The 16,562-nt window shown below is 45.3% G+C and overlaps 1 protein-coding gene across 1 annotated transcript in view; it reads right to left on the reverse strand.

The window, feature by feature from the left end:
• Window positions 1–66: 66 nt before the first annotated feature.
• kmt2e (lysine (K)-specific methyltransferase 2E) overlaps window positions 67–16,562 on the reverse strand; it is a 29,919-nt gene continuing 13,423 nt past the window's right edge. The window contains 26 exon segments of the mRNA XM_038738866.1: window positions 67–1,563; window positions 1,566–1,782; window positions 1,784–2,176; window positions 2,178–2,348; window positions 2,439–2,500; window positions 3,861–3,940; window positions 4,153–4,421; window positions 5,148–5,693; window positions 5,837–5,893; window positions 5,988–6,214; window positions 6,478–6,628; window positions 6,935–7,234; window positions 7,464–7,790; window positions 8,294–8,479; window positions 9,106–9,177; window positions 10,655–10,753; window positions 11,869–12,121; window positions 12,259–12,368; window positions 12,517–12,634; window positions 12,873–13,003; window positions 13,202–13,402; window positions 13,502–13,540; window positions 13,716–13,897; window positions 14,394–14,533; window positions 14,677–14,906; window positions 15,513–15,627. Of these exon segments, the coding sequence (XP_038594794.1) occupies window positions 1,193–1,563; window positions 1,566–1,782; window positions 1,784–2,176; window positions 2,178–2,348; window positions 2,439–2,500; window positions 3,861–3,940; window positions 4,153–4,421; window positions 5,148–5,693; window positions 5,837–5,893; window positions 5,988–6,214; window positions 6,478–6,628; window positions 6,935–7,234; window positions 7,464–7,790; window positions 8,294–8,479; window positions 9,106–9,177; window positions 10,655–10,753; window positions 11,869–12,121; window positions 12,259–12,368; window positions 12,517–12,634; window positions 12,873–13,003; window positions 13,202–13,402; window positions 13,502–13,540; window positions 13,716–13,897; window positions 14,394–14,533; window positions 14,677–14,906; window positions 15,513–15,627 (5,047 nt within the window). The 3' untranslated portion in view covers window positions 67–1,192.

The raw sequence follows: 16,562 nt of genomic DNA on the forward strand, positions 1-16,562 counted from the left end.
CAGACATTTGTTAAAAGAAGCAGGCAGGGTAGGCGACAGCACAAATTTTCCCAGAGACACATCACGACAAGTTGTATAAAACTGTCATTACAGTGATTTATTATAATGAACCATGAAAATAGCCAACCAGTGCAGTGTCTGTGAGTCTCTCCCCTCCACACAAACATACACTCACACACACAAATAATAAAAAAAAAAGAGACAAAGTTGAAGATTTCAGAGAGAAGGGGGGGGGGGGGGGGGGATAAATGCTACAGTCACAGAAACATTCAGCTTTGCCAAGAAGAGCGTTCATATGTACAACCATATGTCAAAATGGGATGGGAGCAAATTGTACAAGCATAGAAAAGAAAAGAAGCAAATATTTACAACCTGTTCCTGGTGAAAGCTGGAGTAACCACCTATACATTAAATTACACTTTCTACAAATAACCATTGATATTCAAAAATAAACCGCTAACTTCCTACCTGTGGGCAAGACCACTCTGCCTACCTCAGAAGACTACAAGCACCCGTTACATAAAATATCACACACACACTTTCCTCCTCTGAGCAGCCATACACCTCCACACCCTATAACACACACACACACACACACACACACACACACACACACACACACACACGAGTGCGGGCCTCCCGGGGCGGTGAGGCAGGCTCCCAGAAATGGGGTCTTTTCTGAATCTGCAGCGGTGAACAGATATTTGTTGTTAGACAGAGGAATAAAAAAAATATTTGTGTTTTCTTCTCTATACAAAAAGCTTTCTCTTTGCTATAATGAGCCACTAGATTAAAACAAATAAATGGTGTAGAGTCGACAAGAGACGAGAGAGAAGAGGAAGTAAAAACAATAACTGACAAAAGGAGGAGGAGGGGGGTATAGGCTGGAATGTCCATTGATAAACAAAGTGCGGGGCCTTACAACAGGAGTCCAAACAAGACACAGAACAGAGAGCTTTTCTCTCCATCACAGGAAGGATATATAAAAACAAGAGGAGGCCAGAGAGAAAGAGGGCTATGAGCACCGGGGGTATCGTCCATCTTCATTTTTATACAGTTTGTCTTGAAGATTATTTCTCTGTCCTTTTTTCTAAGATTTTCTGTCCTTGTTTTTCTTTTTTTAAAAAGTATCCTTTTATCCCACAAACAGCTGTTTTTCCACTGGCCATGTGTTCAGGTACATAGAAAACATCTACAGCTTATGGTACACGCCCCTCTCAGGAAGAGTTCTCAGGGGCTGCCGGGGGTCGACAGCAGTCAGGGCCGTCAGTGCCACCCTGTGCTCAGGTACCCCGAAGTGTGGAAGGGGGTCGAGGATGCAGGGGCTCCACGAGTCCCAGAAGGCATCTGGGAGGCACCGGCCTGGGCCTGGCCTTGTTGAGTCTGTTGAGGGGGAGGAGGGGGAGGTGGAGGCAGTCCAGTCTGCTGAAGGGGTGGGGGGTACGTGGATGGGGGCACTGAAGGGTTGGCTGCAGTACCCGGGTGCAGCAACGCCGGTTGAAACCCCCCTAAGTTCTGAAAGTGGTGGGGCTGCATCGGTGCATTGGTTGAGGGGGCAGGGGGAGGTGGAGGAGGAGGCGGAGGAGGGGTGAGCGAAAGCAGGGTGCTGCCGGTGGGAGGCTGCTGTTGCTGTTGCTGCTGCTGCTGCTGCTGTTGTTGCTGCTGCTGCTGGGAGGTCTGGCCCTGTGGGGGTGGAGGCGGAGGAGGGGCGGCTGTCAGCATGAGCTGGTGCTGCTGGATGGGAGGAGGCTGCAGGTTGACGTGCAGCAGGGTGGGGGCCGGGCATCGTGTGTGGGGGTGGAGGAGGTGGTGGCGGTGGGGCAGCTGAACTCTGATAGTGCACACTGTGGGGAAGAGTCTGCATCAGGGGCTGAGAACCAGGAGGGTAAGAAGGGGTAACAGCAGGTTTAAACCCGGGGAACTGTCCAGCAGGTGAGGGGCTCTGGCTGGGAAAATATGCTGTGGAGGCAGGTGGTGCTGGTGGGGGAGGGGGAGGCGGTGGGGGCGCACTCTGTGCGTTATACTGGGGGAAAGGAGATGGGCCAGCCTGAGCCTGGGGCTGGGGCTGGTTTTGAGGCTGGGCAGAAAACAGTGCCCTCTGGCTGCGGTAGGGAGAGCCCTGAGGCTGAGGCTTGGGAGAGTGGAGGAGGGAGGGTCCAGGGTAGTGCACAGGAGAAGGAGGGTAACGGAGAGGGATGCAGTTTCGTGGGGGTCAGAGGAGCCGGCTTGGGTCCTGCAGGCTTGCTCAGTGGCTGGCTGGTCGGATTTGGTGTCCGAGGCTGACCGTCACCGTCTTCCTCCTTTGCTAGGCGGTTGGGAGGCTGGGCAAGAGGACCAGGAGAGCAGGGCTGAGGGGGAAGAGAGAGGAAAAGTCAGACACTTGTTGATAACTAGCAGGGAGGAGGCAGATCTCATTCATGTGGGTAATGCTGACTTACTGTGTGGGCTGGAGATGGGCAATCTCTCAGTGCAGGTGTATCTCCACCATCTGTCTCACCATCTAAAAGATGGACAAACAGAAATGATGAAGTTCAAATGTTGATTTTGATCATTTTAGGGAACAATTGACATTTTGGGAAATATACTTATTTACTTTGTCTGAGATTTAGATGACAAGACTGAACGTTCAGCTAAAGCCAGGGGACAGCTACCTTAGTGTAAAGACTGCAAACAGCTAGCTTGGCTCAGTCCAAAGTAGGGCTGGGTGATATGGCCAAAGAGTCATATCCCGGTACTGTTAGGCAGAATTCCTATTTCACCGTTTTAATTATACTTTATTCTCCATTTTAAGTATCACTCACTTATTGAATTTGCCTCCTTCAGTTCTCTTCACACTCACAGACCTAACGTCTCCGCTGCAAACACGTCAGCGTTCCCCGCAGCTTATGTATGTTTTTTCCATTACCAGTACCAGCTCAACTCAACCGTCCTCCGTTTTCCATCGCAGATAGTACCCAGAGATGGCACCCCTCAATCTAGCTGGTCGTCATAGCGACGCCACAAAAATTGCCGCAACGTAATATTCAATGCGACACACACACCAGCGACGCGCACACACCGCTGTCTCTTGATTTAAGTTAAAACATTTCAACTTTACTCAGAATGTAAAGACAGATAAGACTGAGGTGATACGAAAAAAGTACAACTTTTACACAATGGAAAACCAAAAAAAGGCGAGTAGAGTCGAGGCGAGTTGAGCTGGGGGCTTTACTGTCCCTCTCTCTCCCTGTATGTCCGCTTCGGACCCAGAACTTGTCTTCTGGACTTTTCCTCCCGTGATTTCGTTCACAGCAGCAGCGGAGCTGCATGTTGACGACGTAGCCATTTCTCTGATAAATGCTACAATGTGTCGCCTAACCTGAGCGGCCTGCCGAAGTAAAGTGTACGCGTGGGAAACACTTAATGAACTTTTCTTTTTACAAGCCAAGTCTTTAACAGTGTCGACTAGCACTGTGTCTCCCTCCGTGTTGTTGAGAGTTTGTGAGAAGAGGGACGAGCGGGGCTGCACGGTGAGAGAGAGGAGCAAACGCTGGCAGAACTTTACGGAAACATTAATTAACTCAACATCAAACTATATTGGTATAAACGGTATTGTCTAATTTCATATCTCTTTTGAAATTATATCGGTATACATTATATACACCGATATGCCGCCCAGCCCTAGTCCAAAGGCAACAAAATTACCCTACCAGCAACTACTCTAAAGCTCACTAATTAACATGTTATAGCTTGTTTGTTGAATCTAAAAACAAAGAGTGTAAAAAGACACGTTTAGGTTTTACAAGAGGTTATGTGCTGGACTTTTTCTTGGTCGGGTTGTTACTGTTGACCGTTGAAAGCATTAATGTCATTGTTCTCACCTGTGTCTTTGTCTTTGCTGAGCAGCAGAGCTCTGTGGTAGCTGCGTTCTCGGGCCTGCTCTACAGAAGTGGACGACGTCCTAAAAAGAAACATCGATAAAAACACTGTCATCATCACAATCTAATTCCTAGAATGAACACTACTATATCACATATGCTAACATGAATACAATCATACATCATTTCTGCATACAGAAATGGACATTGAAAGTCTTTTAAGGCCTTATAATTAGCCTAATAATAACAAAGAGTCCTTAATGTTTTAGGTAGAAGTAGTTTTGATGGCGCATACCACTGTCCCTCTCCTCCTTCCTTCTCCCCTTTCTCTCCAGGCATCTCTGCCTCACTCTCACTTGTCTGCGGCTCTTTAACAGTGGTGGTGTTGATGTTGCAGGAAGCTGTGGTAGCATGCGGTGGAGGGGGTTCACTGGCGGTCTCCAACGCAACGGGGAAAACGTCCACAGTCAAAAGTGGCACGGTGGAAACAGGAGAGCTGCACTCAGTCTTGGAGCCGCTGCGACGAGCCTCACGCTGACGTTTCCTGTATTCCAGCAGGGAAACCTGGGAAGATGCAGAACCAGAATCACAATGTCATTTATGAACAAAGAGCATGACTTATGTTGAACCAGTAGAGGGCAGCATGTGGGCAGTTATTGACACAAAGAGCCGTGAGGGGCAATGGATCTCTTGAGATCATTACATGGTCAACAGAGGATGACACAGAATACAGACCTTGACAAATCTTGATTTTCTCATTAATCTCACTTGTTATATATTGCATTCTCTCCTCATACAGTCTAAAAAAAAAAAAAAAGGTCTGTTTAGCAAACCCATGCATATCCTGCAAAACTGACGAATACATTCCTGTGTGTTGTTTCTTTGTGTAACCTTATCTTGTAGTAATCTTCATTTGCCTTGTCCTTTATGCTATTGTTCTGCTATTTACTGCTACACAGATAAGATTAAAAGAGCTACAACAATAAGTCGATTCATTGACTGAGAGAAAATGTGTCAGCTTTTCTAGAAAAAAAATGCAAAAAGTTCTCAGATTCTAGCTTCTGAAATGTGATGATTTGCTGGTCTATGTTATTAAGCTAAATATTTTTCTGTTTTGGACTGTTGGTCGGGCAAACCAAGCAATTGGAGTAAGTCAAATAAATATTTCACTTATTTTCTGACATTTTATAGACAAAACAAAGGAAACATCAACAGATTAATTGATAATGAATATAAGCGTTAGTTGGCGTTGAATGATTGTGTAAAATATTTTTAGGTTGGCTCACTCACTTTTTTCTTCTGTGGGGGGTTCTGTGCTGACCCTCCTCCCTCGCCAGAGCCATCCCCATTCAGTGAGCGCGAGAAGCCGAGTGAACCTCCCTCGTCAGAGCAGGGGTAAAAGAGCTGCCCCTGGCCTTCACTGAAGGGGGCCTGAGAGACAACCAATGACGCTGTCCCTGCTGTGGACACTGCTGCAGCCCCAGATGCAGCTTCAGGCCTGAAGGGAGCCACCAGAGGCTCCAGAGTGTGTGAGGGGGTGAGGTCCCTTAAGTTTGAGTTTACTGGAGAGAAGTTCAGGCCAGCTGGTCCAGTCGGGCCTCTGTCTGGGCTTTTTATCCAGCCAGGAAAAGAGGAAGCACATGTTTCTGCAGATGAGGAAGCCTCACTACTGCTTTCTACACCCCCACCATCGGCCCGGTCCTCCGCACAGTCCACAGACTCAGCAGCTGGAGGCTGTGGACTCTCAGGAACTGATACCTTGGCTTCTGTTGGGAGTCCATCTGAACTGGGAGCCCTGACACATGGAGAGGAGACCAACGAAGGGGGACGATCGGCCTAGGAAAGGAGGGAGGAGCCAACGTCAAGGGGTTGTCATAATAAAAGGAATTGCAACCAAAACCTTACACCATCTCCAGAATTTTAATTTCTCAAAGTAAATACTTTGACATTTGCCAGTTTTTGTTTTGTCCTTCACTCACCTCTTGTACACTGGGTTTCCGGCTGACCTCTGGGGAGCTTTCCATTGAAGAGTCACTCTGTGTAACCAACAATAGACTCAGTCACTCCAGTTCTTATTCTCATGTAAACACATATGCAGCCTCCATGGGGTTTCCGTATAGACAGCCTTACCTCCTGAGGGGCATTAAGTGTCTGTGTTGGGGTGCTGGGCAGGGGCTCTGTACTTGGCTCCTCCGTTCGAGGACGTGGTGGGGTAGCCAGTAAGATGGGGGTTGCGGGTGCCTCCGATTGGTCTGACCTAGTGGGCGTGGCACAAGGGGAGCCGTAGGGTGTCGAACTTTCGGACATACAGGCATCTAAGGGACTCAACCGCCGCTTTTTCAAAGGTGTGGGCAACTCTGTAGGAAGAAATATGGTGAGTGTGCTTCAGCTGAACATGCATCCAGTATTTTCCAATATAGGTTTTGCATGCATGTAATTAATGGTACAACCTGGTGCAAAAAAGCTACACTAACAGTAGCTCTTTCTAAAAAAGTATTAGACTCTTAAATGTTGAACAGCACGGAGTTAAAAATATTTGTTTTCAACCTGGAATTTGTCTCATTTTGAAATATGAGTGGCCAGACTGAGTGCCAGCTGCGCAGTTCTCACAAAGACTTACCTGGTAGTGAGCAGGTGCCATTGTAGGGTAGAGGACTGTCAGAGTCTCCATTAATGGAGGGGCTGAGAGGACCCTCATTGGGCATGAGGAGGCTTGGTCGTCTGGCTGGGCTGGTGGAGCCCTCCTCCTCTAGAGCCTGCTTTAACCATCGCTGTAAGAAAGAGTAAATGTTCAGTAATTCAACAATGGAAACAACTAAATAAAGCTGTCAAATGCTTATAGCCTTGTGCATCTTGATGCTAGTGAAAATGTCATTCATCATTGCTGGAAATTTTTACAGGCGATGAAGTTACTTTAGTTTACAAATTGGAAAGCTTTTGCTGCAGTCATAGAGACAAAGCCAGTGATGGATGGAAAGGCAGTGTCAACTTGGGAAAACTTCAAAACTGGCTAGATGTAAATATTTTCCATGAGTATCAAAGCTAAGCGGGAATATTTCTAAATCAGGACTTTGTACCTTCTTGCAGGAGCCAGTGGTCGGCGGCGTTTCTGGGAGTTCTCTGGAACGCCGTCTCCCAGTGGGGACTCCAGGAGTGGTGGGGCTGCGGTTTGCCAGGAATGGGGACGAGAAGCGGACGTAGTGTTTGGGTGTGCTGTAGACCTGTGGGGAGCAGGCCATGCCTGGTAGAGCGTTTAGCTGTGTGGCGAGTACTTCAGGGTCACTGCTTATTCTCAACGGCCTCTCTGGGGTCGGCTCTGGGGTTCGTACTGCACAACGGTCCTGCTGCTTCTCTCCCACCCACTCACTCACAAAGTGCTGTTGAAAAGAGTTTGTAAAGATGTAATTATTTGACAATCTGTTGGGTTTCCCATACATGTATTTGCCAAATAGATAACTATATAACTATTAATAATATCTTTGTTTAGTAGTAGCTCAGTTTTAAAAGTCCCTGATATAAACGAAACAGTCAAGTTTAGGTGTCCAACAACCACACAACTGTTAAATAATGGCTGGTGTCTGTGCAGAAATGGTACTATGGCCGTACCTTTTTAGTTTTGAAGTTCTTGCTCCCAGTGCGGTTTCTATCAGGTGCAGGTGAACTGCTGTGCGGAGGGCTGGTGTCTGGTGCTTGAGAAGCGATGGCCTCCGGCTCTGGTGCAGTGGGCGTCTCTCCTTCAGGGGCTTCATTGGTCAGAGGCTCCACAGACTCAATGGGAGAGCCAGGTGGCAAGTCTGAACAGGAGCTGATGGTGCGAGCTCGCCGGCGCTGTTGGCCAATATGCGTGCGGTTCCTTGAGAAACTTTTCCTGTTCCTTGAGCCTTTCACCTTGGCCGGCTTTAATCCCGGCTCCTCTTTCACCTCCAGAAGCGGCTATGGGAAAGACAGTATTACAATTTATTAAACCATGTAAAGCTACACATGAACCCACAAACATGTCCCTTTCTGCCTAAACATTTATATTTATTCATTTAGCTGACGTTTTTTTTCCAAAGCGACTTATAATTGTTATATTTGTCAGAGGTTGCACGCCTCTAGAGCAACTAGGGATCAAGTGTCTTGCTCAGGGACACATTAGTTTCTTAGTGGATTCAAACCCGGGTCTCTCACACCAAAGACATGTATCATATCCACTGCACCATCACCACCCTGACTAAAATTCACAAATTTTGTCCCTGATAATTTGCAGGTTTTTTTGTTTCACTCATTTGCAGTGTTTATTCCCTACAAAATGTAATAAAAGAAAGATTCTATGAACGTATACACTGTTTGGTGGAGGCTTGTAGAACACAAGATAGCTTGAAAAGGACCAGACTTCTTCAGTCTTTTGGTAAACTGTTGAAAACAAGAGGGTTTTCATGTCTCCATGCTCTTACCTGCATGACAACAGGAGAATCTGCTGTCTCTGGTGTGGCTGGAGGCTCCTCCTTGATGTCACTGCGACCCCCGACCTCTGACTTGACGCTCCCAATTCTTTCTAGCGCCTGCTCCCTGCGTTTCTCTCGCTTCTCCATTCGGGCAAAGGCTTGTAGGATGGCCTCCATCTTCCTCTCCTCTCGTGTCTGCAGAGAGATAGAAGTGGGGTTTGGAGGAGGGGTGATTGAAAGGAAGAGGGAGCAGAGGCATTAATGCATGGGGTACTACTCTCCCACAGAGCCCAAGAGGTAGCGATGCAACGGGTTAATATGTGCTACAAAATGAAAGCCGATCTAGCTGAGTGCAGAGTGCCGAGAAAGGTGTAAAAGTGACCCCTCGCTTTTACAATAACACAAAAAAAAGAGAGAAGGTCAGACAGGAGCAACTGGGAAAATGTTCTGAGGATGCATTTATTTAGCATCTTTCTACCTTAACAGACAAAGCGCTTTACAATTAAACCCTGACGAACCACAAGGTTGTCTAATGTGTTCCTGTATGCATATTGGTGCCACATACTTCCCCAGTTCTACCTCCACCACAAAAACTCAAACAAAGAGCTCCACCTTCAGTCAGAACACCCATTTGAGAAGATATTCATACCACGAAACATACTGAAACGACAGACATATTGCTGTGTAGGTCAAGCTGAAGACAGGTGTCTGTAAAGACGGACAGTTAGTACGCTTGTAAGTCAGTCACCTCTGGAAGATTTGGGGGTGGGGAGGCTGGTAGATGGGTGGAGTAGGGTTGGCTATGTATGGGTCAAGTTTACCTCCTTGTGTTTCAGTCCCTTCCAGCTGGAAGCCGCCCCGACAGGGAGATGGGACTGCTCCGCTGGGTTGGCCTGAATGTTCAATAAAGAGACAGCCCAGTTTAGAAGAGACATGTCCCCCCTAAACAAGGCTTCACAAACACTGGACAGAGCTAAACTTCTGGCTCCCTGATCTTGGTGGTACAAAACAGGTCTGTGTTAGGTACTGTAGGTGTTAGACAAGTTGGACTTTGTTATATCCTACTACATAAGACACTGGTAACCCAATGTCAGCTTATTTTGGCTCCACGCCCCCCCCCCCGATCCTGGAGGATAACCTTAATGGCATAATAAAAGCTAATGGATGGACTAAAAAACAACTTCAACTTAACTTTATTGTTTCCCAGCCAGGTAAAATACAAACAAGTACTACCAGGCGCAAAAGGCCATAAGTAAACCAAAATTTGGTCCACACAGGCAAACGCTTAGTGAGGGGACATTACACATACGGCCAGGTTGCCTTTTCAAACAATACAGGCTCTTGTTTAAGTAGGCAAGTAATCATATGCCAGCGCACCCCTATGTTATCTCACCCGCACCTTGTCGTTGCATGGATTTACAACCCTCACATGCATCTTACTACACTTTTGATTGTCAGTTTGTGACTGCACACGTCTTTGCTCCAGCAGCAGAGCTCTCTCCTGGGACACATACACATAAGCAGCCTATTGGATCTCCCAAAGTCAATATGGCCCTGGCAACAAGCCTCTACCCTCTGCAGCCCCTCCTCTCTCCCACTATCTATCCCTCTCTGGCCGATTAGCAGAACTGTATGTTGGCCAACGATGAGTCAGCACTTTGCACCTTGGGGTCCACCGTGTGAAATGAAGCTGACTGCGGGGTAATTTCCAGAGTGTGTCTGTGGCGTACCATGCTCGCCTGTGTGTATGTGTGTTTGATTCTATCTCTCAGGGACATAAGGCCGTTTGGCGGGGGGATAAAAAATAAAAAAGGACCAATAATTGGCCATTTCAAACTCCTAGCTTCAATGAAGGTGAGAGGAGAGCTATACTCAATCTATAATGCACACTGGGGGATAATCTCAGCTTGCATGACAACCCAATATACTGGTTTGTTCCCACTGACAGGAGATGGTGTTGTAATTGGGCATGTGGCACAGGAGGCCTATTCATTCACAGATGCTGGAGGGGAAAAAAAAAAGACGACAAATAGCAAAATAATTGTTACTGCATAATGACAGACAAGCACAAAGCCTCAGTGCTGTGAAGAAGTCAAAGCTGAAGGAGGGAGAAGAAAACAAACAGGACTGAACAAAAACAGCAACAGGGGCATTGATAGTAGCGGGAGCATTAGCAGTAGATGAGAGATTAGGAGGGTAGTTTTATGGAAGGGAGGTAGAGGACAGCTGCTTCTATCCAAGCCACAGCCCCCTTAGCAGACACAGTCATGTCCACACCCAGAGTAACAGGGGACAGTTTTGTTTTTTCTCTCTTTCTGCTGGGTAGCTGCGTGGGGAAAAAAGCTGTAGCCCCTAATATGGCACACTTACCATCTTCCTCCTCCTCTCTGCAATCTGCTCCTCTGACTCCATCTCTACTTCATTGCTAACGGAGGTTTTGTCTTCTAGATCCTCATATAACTCAGGATCCTGTAAGAGGAGGGGAGAGCGGGGTATGGCGCTTTATCATGGCTGATCAGTTAGTCTGGCTACAGACTAGAGGGAGACAGGTAAGAGTGGAGGAGAGGGGGTGGGGGAGAAGGTGGGGAAGGGGAAGTAATCTGAAATATACGCGGGAAGTAACTCTGCTTTGTTTTTGGTAGTCAGTCTGTGCACAAAACACACCTACTCGGAACACACTTTGGTCTTCCTCAGTGGACTGTTGGTGGTAATCGGTGGTTAATAAATCTGCTCCTCATAGCAACTGTTCCTCTTTAAGCACACTCCACGCTGTACCAGCACCCTCTTACAGAATTAACTGTTTAGCAGCTGACATACTGTGCCATGACTTCAGTGTGAGCACTTTTTTGTAATAGTAATGACCTTTCGACATTTTATCTCTTTGTTGGGACGTCTCATCTCACATTTTCTTACTTACAGCTGTGACACAACTCTACAAAATACATTTCTGGATGTCTAAACACACAGTCTCACCTCATCCAATTAAAGCTATGTGACACATCCGGACTGATTTCTAAATGGTCAAGCAACCAAATTGGCAAATACACCTTGACATAAACAACATTTCTCTGATTTCAAACTCCTGATTGGACCCAATTTCTAACAATTTGACTTGGTCAAGGACGTAAAAATCACTTTTCTGGAAAAGACGACAGAGGAGAGACGCCGTGCTCTAACTATGTTAAACACGTACGCCTCCACAAAAGGATAATAAACTGCAGCACTTCTCTGGCAGACAAGTGGCAAAAAAGTGTCTTGTGCAATAACAGTAAATTGTCAAATAATTGTCATAAATATAATCAAAATGATAAGTTGGGAGGAGTAAAGGTGAATGGATAAAGGAATGATGGGAAAGGGGGAACTAAAGAGGATGTATATTAATAAAGAGTGACTAACAATGGAAAACACATGCATAGAACATTTCACAAAGATCAAACAAAATTGCATGCATGGGCCACAAGGGTAAATGTATACTAACAAAAAATATGTTATAGTAGACAAAGTCTAAACATGTAACAGTAAAGTGTTAAAGAAGGGTGGCACTGGGTGCATTTAGTGTGACGTTCATAAAAATATAATCTTGCCTGGTTGTTTGAGATGGAGAGGCGGAGAGGAGAGAGTTTCCTCTGTTTGCCGTCACCTACGCTCTTGCCCTTCCCATCGCCATCCAAACCCATGTTCTGGTTCTGGCCCTGGTCGTCACGGACCGTCTCCTTGTCCTTGCGACTCCCTCGGCGCCGGCCTCCAGAGCCCAGGTTCTCTGTAGGCTCTAGGTTGTGCTTGAGCACCGGGCACTCCTGGTTCCCCTTCACACAGGCACAGTCCACCTTGTATTTACTACAAATATTCAGAAAAGAGAAAGAAACACAAAAGGAGGAAGAGAAAGCAAAATATGAAGTTAGAAGGCGAAAGGACCTTGCCTGAGATACTGTGGTACTGCATGCTACTTCCCAAGGTTACTCCTTATAACTTACCAGCTGCCATAGTCAAAATCAAAACCAATGGTGATCTCTGTGCCCTTAGTGATAGGCCTCAATGAGTAGATGTATAAATGCAGCATACCATCCTCAATGACGTGCCGTACCTGAGGGAGATTAAGCAAAACATTAGAAAAGATGAATGGTAGATGATTATAGAGAGTAATACAATACTATAACTAATCATAAGGGCAGACTTAATATAAATAGGCAATACTCCTCTATTCATTCAGTTTTTTTGGGATGTTTACTTACTTCAGAATTAGGGGTGCAGGAACGACGGATGAAGCGCGCTTCGTTGCCGAAGCTGCGAGCATCCACACACATCTCTAGTCCGTCAAATTTAGAATAAAATAACACAAATGGATATGGCCTAAAAAGGGAACAGGTGATATTAATGAATGAGTGTTAATAATTCACAGAAAAACAGCACAATGACTGTAATGAGCTACACTGCACAGCCATCCATCCCAAGTTCCCAGAGCCTTTAATATTGGTTAATTTGTTTGACCTCCATAAAATAAAATAAAAAAATGCAGCAGTATTCAATTTACATTCCTAAGAAATAAATCCAAGGAGAAATCCTTTTGATGAGTGACTAGCATCCTGACCTCTTGAAGAAATATCCGTTGGCCTCAAACTGCTGTCGAAGCATGAACTTTCCCCTGTACTCAATGATGAGGGAGTCTGGGGCCAAGTCTCGTACCGCCTTGAGGATCTTCTTGTTCTTTTGAACTTGACTCTGGAGGAGAGAGACAGTCAGACATGAGTACAGATACTTGACAGGCAACACCAGTATAAATGATACTAAAATCCAAAGACATAGCTAGAGCAGAGGACTGGACGTTGTCAGGCAAGGTGTGAATGCATGTCCTGTTCACAAGATAATTTAATGGTGGTTGAGTGTGGACATCTGACTTTACTGTAAAAAGGTTTATACCTCCACAGGAGGTTTGAAAGAAGCTGGGTGCGTGTTGTACGCCAGGCTCTTGCCGTCGCCTTGCTCCTTAACTCGTAACAGGACCTGGACGTCCTCACTGTACTGATTGCTGCTGGCCTCCTCGTAACGCTCCATCCACGTCTTTATCTTGTTCTCCCACAGAGAAAGGTGCTCTGTTGGCTCCTGCTCTGGAGCTGCACCCTGAGAGAAAAAGACGGTACAGTTGTTGGTACATATGGTTCAAGTTTTCACAGTAGAAAAATACAGTGGCATTGCTGTGTGTTGCTTCTGTGAGTTTACCTTTACTCTGGAGGACTTTCTGGACCCCTCTCGGAAGGCCTGCCAGAGAAGTAAAGGAATAGTTCAAGCATATCATACGTAGAATAGAATACAACTTTATTGTCCAGGGCCTGAAATTCATTTTTGGTCTCACCAGATAAAAACATCCTATTACATCAGTGCTTCTTAATGTCCTTTGACTGGTATCATTTTAAATGAATTATTCAAATCTGACCTTCTTAGCTCGGGCAGAGGATGCTGGAGGCTCTTTATCGCCACTCTTTTTGCGTTTTTTATCAGCCTGCTTATTGCCAAGGCGCCCAGTGGTCAGGGTGATGGTGGTAGGCGTGTGTTGGAAGGTGGAGTAGAGCTCTAGCGGCACCTCATCTCCACTCTCTGTGGCACTGGTGTCCCCATCTGAATGAGAAAACAAATACATTTATTTTATTAAGAGAGAGTACTGAACAAGGCTGGAAAAAGCTACAGCTGCTGCAGGACGCAAGATGTGTTAGAAAATGAGTTTGCTTCTTGTCCAGCAGGTGTCAGTGCGTCCCAGGCTCAGGGTGAGGGTGAGTAATTTTTGCCTGGCCTGCAGGGGGAGGAGGCTGCACCCTTACACAGCCTACACAGCCTGTTGTCTAACAAGCTGGTCATTTACTGCAGCAAGGAAGCCAGTAAAATCTGTAGTATGATCCATCTATGGGCTCTCACAGGAAAGTTATAACACCTCGTGACTTGCAATGGGGAATACACCTCTCAAAATATAAATCTACTCTGTTTTATTCAATTTTGTGTCAATTTGTTATAAGTTGTAACTTTATTAAAATGTTAAAAATTAACACTAAAACATCAAGGCCTAAAGCAATCTTTATGAAGAACAGGGCATGCACATTAATCTGTGAGTCTTGCTTACCAGACAAACATTCTCGTTTCCTGGTCTGCAGCAGGATGGCCCTCTCTCTGTCCAGGTGTCGAGGTTGGCAGCGTTCACACAGGTAGGTCTCAGGAATGTTCTGTCTGTCGATGCCCATGCAGTCTATATGCTGCCAGGCACTAAAACAAATCATAGCAAAAGGTTTTGAACTGAAGCTGCTTCAATGCAAACAACAAGTTTGGAGTCAGGTAGTTGTCAACTGCTTAATCATAAAAAGAAAAAAAAAAAAAGATCTGGGAAGAAGTGTCAACTGTGCTGTTACCTGCACTTGTCACAACAGATCATGTAGCCGTCGTCGTGGGTGAAGCCACAGATGCAGCGGGTGATGTCAGCCCCGTAGCTGCCATCCTCTGAGGTGCTGAGTGTGGTGCCCCTGGATGCTTCGTCCTGGCCCCCTGGAACAAACAACCCGCCCTCTCCTTGTCGGATCAACATGGAGGGGGGAGGGGAGGCTGGTGGTGTAGGTGGGGGCCGCGCCCCATAGTTATGGTCCTGATGGAAGGATGGCATATAAAGTTCAGGTGGTGTAAGTAAATTACAATTTAGTGTTGTGATAATTCACAAAGCAAAATCACCTAAATGTATAATATGTATCAACTTGTGAGTGTAAGGACCAGCTGAATAAATTATTATTTTCATTATCGATTAATCTGCCAATTGTTCCTTTGAATAATCAATGAATCATTGGTCATTATAACATCAGAAAACAGTTAACCATCACAATTTCCTGAAGCCCAAGTTGATCAAATGTCTTGTTTTGTCCGAGCATCAGTGCATAAACCAAAAATATCCAATGTACCATAAGGTAAAATAAATTCTCACATTTGAGAAGCTGGAGCAATCAAAAGCTTGGCATGTTTGCTTAAACAATGATCTAAACATTTAAACAATTATGAAAACAGTTGAAGATTAATTTCCTGTTGTTCAATCAATTAACTCATTCCTGCAGTTCTAGATGTGTATATCACAAACACTTTGGGGAGGCCCTATGTTCTATTTCCACCTAAATGGGAGCTAATCAATGATTAACAGAGAGGGAGGGCTCAAAGTATTCAAGCTATTTGTATCAGGGTGAGAAGAAGCAGGGTGTGTACTCACAGCGTAAGGCAGGCCAATGTAACTGTGGGAATGGTGAGAACTGCTGCTGTAGATCTGGTGTGGGTAGCTGGACTTTTCCACCACCACAGGGCTGGCCTCCACTGATTCTGGTCTGCTGGGCAGCAACACAAACAAAGAACACACATTACTGCACTGAAGTACTTCGATAACAAGGTTACACAGTTTAATTGTTTCCCCTCAAACAGTGTGAGGAAGTGGGTGTGCGTCAGTACAGTTAGAAGGGAAGCAGGGTGGCTACTGCTGGTGACACAGAGGTATAGTTGCAAGAATATGGATGCATGCTATAATTGTGAAAGTAACAGGGGGCCTGGGACTACTCAAATATGTACAAGTGAGTAGAATTGAGGCTTTACTTTTTCATTGTATGCTACTTACTATACATCTACTGCCCTCCATTTCAGGGGTAAATGCTGTACTTTCTACTTTTAACATCATTACCTTCTCTGACAGCGTTACTAGAGTTACTAAAGTATGCTAGATACTTTAAGATTTTACACAAATAAAATAAACAAATGTATAAAAGATTAAAACAGTGGTCCAGTCTTTTTAGGCTCAGATGGTTTCAATTAAATAACCCAAAGACATCAAATTATGTGTTTGTTTTTTTTAAATGAATGCACATTTGTGTAGCTGAACTTTATTTCTACTTTACTACACTAATCATCTGATGACCCACACATTTATCTTGTGACCCTTTGGAGGGAGCCTGACCCCCTAGGTAGGGAAACACTGAACTAAAGTAAATAACTCTATATTAAAAGTTGTTCCACCTCAACTAGCCAAAACAGTAAAATGCTGCTTACACGCTGATGCATTAGAATTTAGAATCTTATAAATCTCATTGATTACAATACATCCGTTTCATGGGCCATTTTCCTGCTTAGTGAGTACTTCTGCTTTTGATAAAGTACATTTTACTTTTACTTAAGTAGCATTTGAATGCAGGAGTATTTTACAGTAATATACTGGTAATTTTACTTAAGTAAAGAATGAATACTCCACCACTGACTGTGCCTGTTGTCATATCAC

This window comes from Micropterus salmoides, unplaced genomic scaffold (genome assembly GCF_014851395.1).
Source record: "Micropterus salmoides isolate LMB-PRFRI ecotype aquatic unplaced genomic scaffold, ASM1485139v1 Ms_hic_scaffold_23, whole genome shotgun sequence".
Taxonomy (NCBI): domain Eukaryota; kingdom Metazoa; phylum Chordata; class Actinopteri; order Centrarchiformes; family Centrarchidae; genus Micropterus; species Micropterus salmoides.